The 14,274-nt window shown below is 38.5% G+C and overlaps 1 protein-coding gene and 1 pseudogene across 1 annotated transcript; one reads left to right on the forward strand and one right to left on the reverse strand.

Moving 5' to 3' along the window:
• Window positions 1-3,779: 3,779 nt before the first annotated feature.
• On the forward strand, window positions 3,780-5,243 carry LOC126605663 (transcription factor MYB73-like). The gene has a single exon (XM_050273081.1). It carries the CDS (start codon window positions 3,923-3,925, stop codon window positions 4,859-4,861), a length of 939 nt encoding a protein of 312 aa, XP_050129038.1. The 5' UTR covers window positions 3,780-3,922; the 3' UTR covers window positions 4,862-5,243.
• Window positions 5,244-6,653: 1,410 nt separating this feature from the next.
• On the reverse strand, window positions 6,654-14,073 carry LOC126605667 (probable cadmium/zinc-transporting ATPase HMA1, chloroplastic; annotated as a pseudogene).
• Window positions 14,074-14,274: the final 201 nt, after the last annotated feature.

A 14,274-nucleotide genomic window follows, 5' to 3' on the forward strand; every position in this document is an offset into this window, starting at 1 on the left:
GAAACACCACAGGATGGCTAAGTGGTTACAGGCGAATTTCAAGCTTTTATTTCACACGATACGTCTTGAGTTTAATTTCTGGTACATGTGAATCACACAATGGTGGCCAGGAAAAGGCTGAAATGCCTATGTGAGTCTTCTTAATCCCCGAAGAGATGGATTGCCGTAACGAAACAACCAGCTGATTTTTTTTTTAAGGAAAATAAAATATATTGCTAGCATCTTCAATGGAAGATATACAATTCTTTCGAATGGACATTTCACATTTTTTGTTGGTCGAAAATCTCTTCAATAGACGGGATAAAAATATTTATCTTGGCCAAAAAAATAAATTAAAAATTTATATACATGTGTTTTTTTTAATTATTTTTTTACATATTTAGAGATCAGAGCATTTAAGGAAAGGGATCCTCATTTGTTTTTTAAATGAGATTAGTCGTGGGGTCCAAACGACATCAAACTTTAATGATCCAAACCTTTATTTTTCAAGTTGCACCTCATAGATCATTCTTGCAGCATATTAGCCGAATCGGAAATATTTGAGATATTTAATTGATTTGCAAGAATGATCTATGAATCGAGATTTACAGAATATACAATCAAAATTTTTTTTCCTAAAAATGGAGATCCTTTTAGGAGATACGTCTCTCTATTTAAAGAGTGAAAAGTAAATGAGATCTCCAATTTACATTTGCGCCGGTGCAGCATAACTCACATTTACATCTCTTGAAAATGTAGTTTGAGATGCAAATGGACTTTTTCATCTATCTCTAAAATATGATGTTCTCAGGGCTTTGGCTTGTTTAAAACTCGTTGACCTTTGACGTGGCTTGGTTCTTGAACGAATTGAATCACACGAGGTGAAAAAAAAAAAAAAATGAGCACATGCAAGGTTCTTTAATTTCTAATGTGAGGTTCATTCTTAATAAATTGTTTTATGCACATAGATAATAAATATTAGGTGACTTGGGAGCCCACGGTCCATTCAGCCTAATACCTGGATAATCTTGCGTTGATACCACAGAGAGGTTTCTGAGTGTGCTAGAAACACGACAAAACATCACATATTATATAATTAGAGGAATACTTAATAAAAACTCTGCTAATTATATGGTAATATATGGCTTTTTTTTCTTTCTAATACATTGAAAATTCTGTCGATACTATGATGATTGACACCAACTTCGAGAAAAGAAAACAAAATAATGGTTGCCAGCAACTTAAAAAATTATAAAGAACAGAAAGAAAACAAACAAAGCCCATAAAAACTTCGAAAATAGAAGCACAATTCTAAAAGCACGATATACAAATCAGAAAAAGCAAGTTCAGTTTCAAAAGTACTTTTTAGTTACTTAAAAAATAGTTGCAAAAGATTTAGGGGTGGTTTGGGAGTGAGGTGATTAAAAAAAAAACACTCATGAAAAAAAGTTGTGAGGATTTTAGGTGTTTGGTAAACTGAAAAAAAAGGGCTTATTTTGGAAGCTGCTGTGAGAATAAGCTGAAATCAAAGGAAAAAGCCAAAGCTGCTATTTGCAGCTTTGGAAAACTGGCTTTTTTTCAAAGCACACAGAGCTACATTGCTCCTTTAATGAAAAGACCCACTATCAGACTGCATTTTTTCCCAAAAGCACTTTTACAAAAAAGTTTACCAAACACTCTGCTGATTTATTTCACAGCCGCTTATTCTCACAGCACAGCCGCTTATTCTCACAGCAGCTTTTTTTCAAAGCACAGCAATACCAAACCAGCCCTTAGACTCCCTGAACGAAATGATTGTAGTTAAATTTTTTTTTAAAAATAAATAATATTGTTTATAATAAAAAATGTGAGAATTAGTTAAATTTTACAATAAATTAACAATAATATGATTCAAATTCATCTTAATTAAAATCAAACTTATAACATGTTACTATAAGCGAAAATAAATACTATTAAATCGTAGTACTAATATTAAACTTTGGATGTTATTATTACTTACTACAAAATGTTAAACAATATGTACCAGCTGCTTGCCACAATATGTAAGGTCAGTCAGTCACACTTTAATGTACAACTATTTAAACCTTTTTTTAATAATTTTTAAACTTTAAAAAACTTTAGAAATAATAATGCGTTAGGTAGTCGGTAGTACGTACGAGTAACAGAAATAGATATGGAGAAAGATCTGTCTCCTGCTCTATATCTATTTTTATTCTTTATAAATAAATTATCTTTTAGTGAATAACAGACAATCTCAATCTTAAAATTTGTTGGATGATTATTCTATGTTCTGAAAGTTTTTAAGAATTTTACCAATAGTTACATAATGATTAAGATTTTGCGTTACTCACTCAACAACTCTTTATATTTTGAAACACTATAAATTTTCTTTGCAACTCAACACTCGTACTATTACGAATACAAAGCGAATTGGAACTGAATGTATACTAGCATATATGGTACTAAGAAAAATATTAAGGAGATTCTCTCAAAATTGACTTTTCATAAACTCTTTGCTATTATACTAGCATATACTAGCTAATGCTTTACTAAAAAAAAAAAATTAATCAGTGAATCAATCACAAAGACAAAAAGGTAGTCGTCCTTGCCTCCGTAATCTATATTTGATGAAATGTATCGTCTGATTGATGATTCGATCAAACTGGAAGTCAATTAAGGTAATTAAGTACATGTTTAATGGGAAGAGGAAGGTGAAGAGAAAGAGAGCCCGAGCCTGCTCCCTCGAGGACTTGGTCCTCCAATACGTATATTTATAGTTTGAGAGAGTATGTCGGTGGCTGAGGGGAGGGGAAGATCGGAAGATCGGAAGATCGGAAGATCAGAAGATCAGAAGAGGGAGAGAGATCATGATGTGATGAATCGGACGGTGGAGGTGGGTGGTGGTGGCAGGTTTACAGGCTGGACTTGATGGGATGGTCTGTAATGATTGCCCCCGGATTCGGCCTTCCTTGTCGCTTTCTGCCACCTCACCCCTCAGCATTGCCCTTTTTTAAATTTAATTTTTTATTATTTAAATGTTTGAAAAAGAAGCGGAAAAAAATCCCACACGAAAATGCTCTACAGCCTGGCAGACTTCCTCAGTCAAACCCGTCTCGCACCCAAATCAGACTTATCAGTTATCATCCATCCTTATCCCCTCCGCAAATATTACTTTATTCAATTTTTAATAAATTTAATTTTCCGTTATCATCAAGCTAAACCATTCTTCTTTATAACATTATAAACGAAACCTGATGCTCTTAACGAAAACGAAATGAGATGTTAGATTTTGTTTTCCTAACCATCAAGTGGAAATAGTTCTAGAAGAATATAAACGATGCGTGCTGAACCAAAACGCTCCCAACCCATAACATTCGTAGCTAACTTAATGCCTAAATCCGCTGATTATTATCTACAACTTCCAAAAATATTAAATAACTAAATAAAAAATTGAAAAATAAGGCGAAACGAACGCCCAAGACTCCAACTGTGGCAGAGTAAAGCGGACGCTCCCGATGCTGTAAATGTAATGGGGCATTAAAAGGAGCAAACAAAAAAGAAAAGAAAAAAAACACAGGCAAAGAGTGATATGTTATGTAATTCAGTGCACCTTCTACATGACGCGTGTCCTTCACCAGCTGTATCCCAAAACTCCCCATTTCTTAACCGATTGCTTCCAACGAGCGGTGCCGCTTACCCCGTCAATACCAACTATTTAACCAGCCAACCTCCACCGGCCCAACCGGTCACCCCTTCACCCCTCCCTCCCTCCCTCGTATAAAAGCCCCTCCCTCCCCCTCCCCACTTCGTTTTTCGCCTCTCCCAAATCATAATACTAGAAACTCTCAACTTTCAAATTTCAAAGGATTACAGAGAAATTCAAATTTAAAAGAAAAAAAAAAAGAAGATTAAGGGGAGAGAAAGAGTCTGTGAGTTAATTGCGATGGCGGTGAGCAGAAAAGATATGGATCGGATCAAGGGTCCATGGAGCCCCGAGGAGGACGACTCCCTGCAGAAGCTGGTGCAGAAGCACGGCCCCAGGAACTGGTCGCTGATCAGCAAGTCCATTCCCGGTCGGTCAGGGAAATCGTGCCGGCTGCGGTGGTGTAACCAGCTGTCGCCGCAGGTGGAGCACCGGGCTTTCACGCCTGAGGAGGACGACATGATCATCCGGGCCCACGCTCGGTTTGGGAACAAGTGGGCCACCATCGCCCGCCTCCTCAACGGCCGGACCGACAACGCTATCAAGAACCACTGGAACTCCACCCTCAAGCGGAAGTGCTCCGACGGCGGCGGCGTCGATTTGAATGGAGGGTACGATGGTCATTTTCTCCGTGACCACGAGCAGCCGCCGCTGAAGCGGTCGGTTAGTGCTGGGTCGGGCGTGCCCGTTTCAACCGGGCTTTACATGAGCCCGGGTAGCCCGTCCGGGTCGGACGCGAGCGACTCCAGCGCGCAAGTCATGTCTCTGTCCGACTGCCACGTGTACAGGCCCCTGGCAAGAACTGGCGGGGTGTTGCCTCCGGCAGAAACGACTTCGTCTTCCAACAACAACAGCAGTAACAGCGAGAAGAACGACCCTCCGACTTCGCTGTCTCTGTCTCTACCCGGGGTCGATTCGGAGGAGGTGTCGAACCAGGTTGCGGCTGTGACCGAGTCCACCCAGGCTCCGGCTCCAGCTCCGGTCTCGACTACGTCGGTGGCGGTGCAGAATATTCCGGTGGAGTTGCTGGCGGTGATGCAAGGGATGATAAGGAAGGAGGTGAGGAACTACATGGCGGGGTTGGAGCAGAGCGGGGTTTGTTTTCAGCAGGCTGCCGGTGGTAATGAGGGGTTTTGGAACGTTGGGGTGAAGCGAATTGGGTTTAGCAGAATTGAGTGAGCGAGAGAAGTGCGGATTATTCCGGACAAGTTGGCAATTTGGATGATCGAAGGGAGCTCAATGCAAAAGAGTTATGAGCTTGCTTTTTGGAGAGAAGAAGTGGGTAGGCAGTGAAAACCTGACCATAAAATCGAGGGAGGGGGAGGGAAGGACGGAAGAGTTGGTTTTATTTTTATTTTATTTATCTATGTTTTTGTTGAGTAGGCGAAAATAATTTTGGTCAATGTACAGTGAGAGACAGAGGGAGAGGGTTTGAGACTGGAAAATTTGGCCTTGTTCATCGAAAAACATGCACACCTTCCAAGGAAAAAAAAGAGGGAAGGGGTAAAAATGGATCCTTGAAATTTCAATCTAAATTTTCGTCCTCTTCATTATTTGGAAACCATGGTCCTAAATCTGAAACCACTTCAAATTTTAGTTTTAGGAGTATGCTGCAAGATAAAAAACAGGCAAGTGGGATACGTTTCAGAGTTCCGGCCATCAAAAGGACCAGACTACAAAGGCAATATAATAATAATATACATATACCCACCCATGCAGTCCTGGTGACACAAAGCCTTTGCTTTCTGGTAAATTTGTCAAAAACTGTAAAGGCCATTTGAGGAAATATAATTTCATGCTTAAAATAGTACAAAAGAGGAGGAAAGTCTTGTTATTCCTCTTCATAAAGAAAGAGGTTGGGTGGGGATCTAGGGTTAAGTAATACGTTCACCTGTTGGGTAAGAAAAATATCTCGACTCAACAAACAAACAATTGCAACCACCTTGAGGTGATCTAATAATTAGGGACAAATTTCAAGTTATTATTTTACACTGACACGTTTTAGGTTTGATTTTTAGCGCTGGTAAATCACATGATGATGGTCAAGTGAGGCCGAAATGCTTTTATGAGTTTTTCCAATCCTCATAAAGATGGACTGCCATAACAAAATCATCCATTTTAAAGGAAAAGAAAATAAACGACTGCGCAAAAGGGTGGTTTTCTAATTTGATAGGGTAGAAATTTTGAGATGTTGAATTGAATACGTGAACAAATGTAAAAAATGGTGGTGGTGCCACCTCATAATCTTCAATGGAAATAAAAGTTTTGCTTTAAGTCTTTAGGCTTTAAGATGAGTATGCCGTAGCAACCAACTGAAAATTATATATAGATTCAGTAGCCATCAATCGAAAATCATAAATAAAAAAAAATATTTGGTTTCATTCTGTCGAATACAGGAAGTTTATCATGAATCCCAGTGTTCGATTAGCAATGAAGTTGTAACTATGAACAAGTTCAGTAGTTAGTAGCAGTAGCTGTTCAAAACATGCTATTGCTCTCCAACAAATACAAGTTCAGAGATTTCATGAGTTCGAGTGGTTCACATGCTGAGATGAGATTGGTGTTTTTAGCTTAACACATGAATTTAAAAACTGTCCTTGATAAATTGGAGAAACCGCCCATGGTAAAATTAGGTGGAAAGTTGAAAAATGGACGGTTAGGAAATACATTCAAACTTGGTTAAAAAAGGTTGCTTGGAGAGCAAGACATGGGAAACATGCAAAACATATACGACTCCTCCCAGTCGCCGCCCCAAGTCCTTTACGTAACGAATGTAAACTTGTAAAATTCCACCCACGCCCCACCCCAAGTTTATTTTTCTGTAAATCGAAGGACAATTTTATTGCTTTCTAGGGTTTAAAATTAAACATACAAACTCCATGATTGGAAGCTTTACAGAAGAAACTCTGGTGCTTCCCACACAGATATCGGACTCGAAATCAAGACTTTTTACAGGTTAAATGACGGACTCTTAACAAAATCATATTTACTTACCGGACCCTTCTCTTGTTATACATAACATGTGCCGTTGCCCTTTGCTGAATACCAACTTGACCAACCAACTATAAGGGGGAAAAAAGTGTTTTAAGTTACTCAGCTGCAGCTTGGATGGTGTCTGTGCCAGATTTAAGTGTCCTCAGTCATACGAGTCTAGATTTCAGTTCTTTTACCGAATTCCATAAATCCTGCCTCCAGGACCACGTCGGGTGGTTTAGAGCGCGGATGGAATTGAGGCAAACAAGAAGGGTACCACCTTCGTGTAATAGAACCTACGTGTCAACCAAACAAGCAATCATGAAACTGGAAGCTAAAGTTAGAAAGCAGACAAGAGTTTGTGGTACTGCTTCCAATGGTGTACTTTAAAAGACATGGAAAAGAAAGTAGCAATAAGGCTCCATTAATTTAAAAAAACGAAGCGATTCATACCGTTAACCAGCACCTGCATTTGTATGAAGAAAATAATGTCAGTAACAGAATAACAAACAAATGATGGGATAGATGTTTAGCAGGTACCAAGGAAGTTGTTTGGCGAGACTTGGCGATACAGAATGGTACAGCAGATATATTGTCTCGCAGCAACAATACATCTGCAACAGCTGTGGCAGTTGCACTAGCACGTTGGGCAAGGACAATCCCTACAGTGGCTGCTGCTAGCGCTGGAGCATCATTTATACCTTCACCAACCATTATCAGACCTCCACCTGTAGTAAATCCCAGAATGTGCTGAGATGAACATATTAGCTTTGAAAAACAGGTGAGGAAAGACCTGCATGCATTCAATAAGTTGCCCACCACCAAAGACATGATCAAGGCCTGGTTTGGTACTGAGGTGATTCTGAAAAAAACTAGTATCAAAAAAAGCTTTGTGTTCGGTAAACATTTAGCTTCAGCTTTTTTTGCACAGTTTTGGGTGAAAAAAAGCCAAAAACAAGAAGCTGCAAAACTCGGCTTTGAAAAATCGGTTTTTTTTCACATCTGTTTTACATAAAAGTTTATCAAACACTATAATACTGTCTTTTTTTTCAAAAGCATTTTTACAAAAAAGTTTACTAAACACTCTACAGCTTTATTTCACAGCCGCTTATTCTCACAGCACAGCAGAAGCAGCTTTTTTTCAAAGCACAGCAATACCAAACCATCAACACTTGATATAATGCATTGTACATTTATTGAAAATAGAATGGAAAGGCTATGGACACAGGGGAAACACGAAGAAAAGACATTCTCAGTGAAAAATACATAAATGCAAATGCATTTTCCTTTTTTGGTACTCATAGCAATAATAGTTAACAAACGTGCAGGAGCATAGACAAATTGTTAAAGTATAAAACGTTTAGGAATGAATATAACAAGGTAGAATGGTAAAAAAATTCCTCAAACTTTTCATTATGCTATGACATTCGATGGAAGACCTAAACAAGGGCGTACACACTACTTAGTGTTACTGTTACCTAGTCATCAACTGTGCATCTGCCGAACCTCAGATATACTTAAGAGGTGGGAGAAGATCAATTATATTTTGAGATACAAGGACCATTAATCAAATGGCATGTTATTAGAGTTAAAAATTATAAACTCACCCGTTTCCCTTGAGACATCTTTAACATAACTGAGCTTATCCTCCGGCTTCAGACTGCAATAAAATTCATTGATACCAACAGAATTTGCAACTCTCCAAGCACTTGACTCATGGTCACCAGTCAACATCATTACACGGAGCTTTGCTTGATCTTGTAACTCTTTTATGACATCCGAGGACCCAGGTCGAGGCCTGTCCTCTAGATGAATCAATGTTACCTGCACAGACTCATCATGATTTGGAAAAGGCTAAACAAAAAACACCCCATAGGACAATGGGTACTCGTATTGATAAACAAAAAATTCAGGAAGAGCTTGTTAACATACTCTCCTAAATATGTACGTAGGTTGGCAAATTTTGAACACCAGTATGCAAGTACAACTTTTTGCAATAAACTTAGTTACAGACATTTAAAACAGAATTAAGTTTAGTTAAGCACATTTAGGCTAAAAACTAACCTATTTATATTCACTCTGCAGTTCAGTTATATCTCATACCCTCATAATTTCAACCAAACCCAATTACTATACACTTATTCCACATTTCTTTCAACTCCAAACCAAATGAATATACCCTCGTAATTTTAACCCCCAAAATTTCAGTCGTCACACCCACTTCAAACCAAAAGTTTCCCTTATTTGCGTACACTTAAAATGAAACCTCACCTTTTCATTGACTGAAAGAGCTGCACGAACAAATTTTGTTCCATATGAAGATGCATTCACAGCTTCCTTGATCTTTTCTGATGTATCTTCTGATCTACAAAGTGAGGTAATGAAATCTACCAAACCAAGAGATGCTTTCAACAGTTTACCCCCTTCAGTTCCTAACTATAACAAGACAGAAATCAATGGAAATCATTATACCTCTTACTGGCCAAAAACACTCAAAAAATTTAGGTGAAAGACAATTGATGCCTGTATGATCTATTTATTACATTAGTATTGATATGCAATCAGAAAAGAAAATAACCATGCACATAGAGCGCCGCTGGAAACAAGGTATGTAATCTATAGATATCGGAATGATTTGAAAAATAGCTAAGACGTGGCAGCAAGTATAGATTACACAACGGAATGGGGTCAATTGGATAAGAAAATGAGCGAAGGACTTCATTATTAAAGCTGGAATTTTTAAAAGAAAAAGGTCTATGCTAGTTAGAAAAAAGAATACCTCGATGCCGTTGAGAGTAGCAATTAGACCTCTGCCTGGAAAATACTCAAAACTCTCAACAGAAACAGAAGGAAGGTCTTTCCCTTCATTAAGCTCTGAAAGGAAAATAGAAAGACCAATAAGTATTGATAATATCATCTTCAACACGTGTCATCTGTTAATTAGTATATTTGATTCCAACATCTCCCATTACTTGATAGAGGGCATTAAGATTAAAATAAATGTTCTCAGCGAGGAGTAAAATTGTTCATTACCCTTCTGAGCAGGAAACAAAGTACATGGGTACATGTTGAATCAGAAAGGATGCATTGAAGATCACAATTGCAAGGGATAGTAAGTTAAACAGACAAATAAATAGGGCTGCTGTCCAAAATCACTACCTTCCAATAGGGACACAACAGGAAGAGCAAGAGCCTTTTCTAAGTGATACCCTTCTCCATTGCAGCGGCAACAGCAAGAGCCTGCTTTTCACAGCTGGGGACACAACAGGAAGAAAAATCTGATACACCATTTCTCATCCGATGCCCGTAAATTGGTTCAATTGCTTTGAACGCCAACCCCCCGGTTGTCAAGGTTCCAGTTTTATCAAATGCAAATGTGTGACAAGAAGCTAGAGCGTCAAGCACATGGCCACCTTTCAGCAGTATCCCCTGCAACAAACATAAAAGGTGGTGTGTCATACCCATGGAAGAAAATATCGAAAATATCGGCGTTTTTGAGTTACCGATATTTTAATGAGTATCCAATGAGTTTTCGTCAAAATATTGCGATATTACTTATAATATCGCAATATTAGTCCAAAAATTCCTGAAAATTTGGAAAAGTCTCAATTTTGAGCATAGAGGGGTTCGAACCCCTCCCACTTAACTCCTTAACGCCTTAACCACTATACCACTTATGTTGTTGTGATAATATGCTACAATATTTATATATATGGTTTTGTTTTGAATTCTTTTTACAAGAAACAAATTTGCACATATTCCAAATTTTTTGTGGTATTATATTTTAAATTGTGTCAATTAATTACTTAGTCAATGGCATGTGGTTTTTAATTTTTCTATTTTTTATTTGGTCACTTACATGGTAGGGCTGGAAAAAATTCCGGAAAATCCCAAACCAAACCGAAAAAGTCCCAAACCCAAACCGAAAAATCCCAAACCAAAACCATCCTGAAGTTCGGGAATCTCATCCCGAAAAATACCGAAATTTTCGATATGGGATTGGTTTCCAAATCCCATTTGTTTGGTAATCCCGAAAAATACCGAAGTATTCGGTTTCCTATTGACTTTTGGGTTTTGATTCTTGAAAACCATTGCCATGGTTGCTAACTACTCTTCAAAATACACTCACTCTACACATAGAGATGATGAAGATAGTGAAAATTTTGAACCTCATAGGAACTCTATGTGGTACTAAGTCACTCATGTATCTTATCATGCAATGTATAAATTGTAAAATATTGTACTAATTCATTATATATAAATGATTATGGTGTGTTTAGACTTCTTTCATTAATTTCTACATATTTTCTACACTCACAATGTTTGTCAGCTCGCTATATAATCAACTTGATAATGTTAAATCCATCATGCAATGCATTTCCTTCCAATTTTTTGTGATAAACTAATAGATAATTGACTAAATAAACATCCTGCAAAGTTTCAATAAAAATTTCCAAGTTTTTCTTACAATTTCCGTGGTTTCCATGTAATTTTTATCGATATCAATATTATCCCGATATTTCCATCGATATTTCCGTGTTTTCGGACTACCGATATTTCCGATATTACCGATATTTTCTTCCTTGGTCATACCCAAACAGCGCATGCCATATTACTGCACAGAATTTAAGATTATAACATGGAAATGCATGAAAAGCAAACCAGTTCTTATTGTAGCATCGATTAAAATGCATACCTTCCTCGCACAGGAACTAATTGCGTAGCATATGCCAATGGAGCTACCGCCAAAGCACAAGGTGAAGCTGCCACCATGAGGCCCAACGCTCTATAAACTGATCCTCTGCAAGCTAGAGGATTAAGCAAATATCAGCTCGATGGACGATGAGCATGCCCTCTATTTTGAATACAACTAGTAAAGCGGTATTCAGCTAGTTATTTCAGAGGCAGGAAAATAAGGTAGTTCTTTCAGATTTTGATATTGCAAACCTGTCTAACATTCATTTTGGCTGACTTAACATAAAAATAATAGTAAAACAATGTATGTAATCTTTTTACATTTCCCTGGTTTATCAGTGGGGATCTGGTAAAGCAAAATACCACTTCTTTTTATTCTATTTCTTTTCTATTGAAAAAAAAAATTAATGTAAAAATCATTGGTGGCAAGAGTGCTTCAAGTGCTTAGGGAAGATTACCCAATGTTCCAATAAATGGCCAGTTGAATAGGAATGGACTAAGAAGAGCAATAGCAGCTGACAAAACTACAACCACCATGCTGTATTGCTCACCAAACTGATCCAGCCACCTCTGAAGCTTTGGTTTATTCAATTGTGCTTCTTCAGTCAATTGCACAATCCTACTACGAGTTGATTCTTTCCAAATTTTTGTTGCCTGCATAAACAATTGCTTTTAGCACCTAATCACAGCTCATTACAACAATCTTACTAGCATGAGAACTCTAGAAACCCACCCATGACAACTTTCAAGATCATCCCATCAACGATTGTGGCAAGAATTATATTTCCAAGATAAATTGGGAATCTAGTGAATTTGTATGCTAAGTTTAAGGGTTAAAAAAAATCTGAAAAGTGGCGCAAAAAAGACTCATTCACAAATGTGTTTCTTGTAACTTTCAGCATAGCTCCTAACGTTTACATTAAGAACATAATATGAAAAGCCTTTTCTTCATGTATCCAATTCTGAAAAAATCGAAAACAAAATATTCGTGAATGTACCTTCACGATTATCCTACCATCCAAGTTCCTTGCACCACCAGGAACCCTGTTTCCAACTTCTGTCTCCAATGGTTTGATCTCTCCAGTCAAGTGCTTGATAGTAATGGTGGCAGTACCTTGGGAAACTTCACAATCTACAGGCACAGCTAATCACAATACCAGCCCCCATTACAATGCTTCCAAATTCTTATGGATCATTTAGGTGAGATATAATGATATATCACTGTAGTGAGGACAAAACCTATTGAAGATGCTACCAAATCATTCCACTGGTGATACTATTGAACACGAAGGTTGTAAATTTGTTCCCGTACCTCACCAGCTCCGACCAAAATGTATGACCCCACTTGTAGGTTGTGCACGGGAACCTGCTTGTATGCCAAATCAGACGTATTAGGAAGTTGTCCGTCATTGATATCCAGCACAAGGGCGAAATCTGGATGATTTTCCTTCAAATCTTTGACGTCAATCATAGACCGACTTGTGAAATACTCCTCAGCTGCATTGACAACACACAATGATCAATACACAATAAGCTGCCACCATAAAGTAGCGAAATTTAAATGCTTACCGATATGGGCAAGATTGAACATGGCCAAAAGTAACCCTCCTTCCAACGCATTCCCCATAAACACAGATGCAAATGCTGCTAAAGCCGTCAATACATGAATGTTTACCTTCCCGCCACTTAAATCAGTAAGAGCGTCGAGTGCCGCGGAGACCTACGATTAAATCCAATTCAAATTCAATCAATTGCAGACCAAATTCTAGGGTTTTAGTCAATTAAACAGGAGGATGCAAGTTCTTTCTTACCCCCACTAGAGGGAATGCAACGAGTATAAAAGCATTCTGCATAGGCTTCACGGCCAGCTTGAGCATCACATAAGGGCAAACGGCGGCGGCGAGAAGCAGAGAAGCGGAGCAGAAGCACAATTGCAAGTGCTCCCTGAGGAAATCGGCGAGGTCGGTCCATCGCACGGCCTTGGCGAATCGGACCAACTGTTTCTGAGTTCCGGTGAGCTCCCCATAGTCGTGGTGGTGATGGTGGTCGTGGTTATGGGGGTGGTGGTGATCGTGATCATGATCGCATGTCCTGGCGGTGCATCGGAGAGCGGTGGAATTGCGGAGAGGAGGAGGAGGAGAAGGAGGGAGGGGTTTGGGTTTGAAGCGGAAAAAAGAAGGAAGGAGGAGGGGGTGGTGGGAGATGGGTTTTGGGGAGGGCGAGTTGAGTCGAGTTGTGGTGGGGAGATGACTCAGTAGGAGGGAGTCGCGGTGGTTGTTAGTGAATCTGATTGGGATTGGACGAGGGAGCAGGGATTCCATTGGGATGTTAGAGAGAGAGAGAGTGTGTGTGTGCGCGCGCGCGCGTGTTCAAGACATGGTCGTCGGTCGGTGAGAGTCTGAGAAGTGGAAAGTTGTGTTTCCCTCGGTGTTTTATTTGACTCCACACCATTTTGAACGCTGCAAGTCGCAAACGGGATTTCTTGCTGGAAAATTATCTATTCTAAATTTGAAGAATTGAGGGAGGGAGACAGAACAGGAACAAGGTGTGGTTTTGTTGTTGGTTTTATCCAAATTTTTTATTTGAAATTTGATTTGAAGCTTATGTCTTATTAGTTTAGTCTAATTTAGTGTTGGTTTATCTAGGTTTGTAGCTAATTTAATGTTAATGTTGATCTAGGCGTTTTAATTTGTTGTCAACTTATATGGGTTTCTTTTTTTAATTGTTATTTTACAGTTGCTAGGATTGACTTTGGCTTTTATATTGGTTTGGGTATTTTTTTTTTTTCATTTCATTTGAAGATTTAGTGTCATTACACACCTTTGCACCACGTTTGTTCGGTTTCTGTATATAGTGGTGGACTGTTCTTTTTAACTTAATTAAAGTGTTTGAGACTTAATTGAATGAAAGTTTAGTTTGGTTTG

The sequence above is a fragment of the Malus sylvestris genome, chromosome 15 (assembly GCF_916048215.2).
Source record: "Malus sylvestris chromosome 15, drMalSylv7.2, whole genome shotgun sequence".
Lineage (NCBI taxonomy): Eukaryota > Viridiplantae > Streptophyta > Magnoliopsida > Rosales > Rosaceae > Malus > Malus sylvestris.

What these genes read in the sequence shown, in the direction of transcription:
- LOC126605663 (XM_050273081.1), top strand. Translation starts at nt 3,923, where the DNA reads ATGGCGGTGAGCAGAAAAGATATGGATCGGATCAAGGGTCCATGGAGC.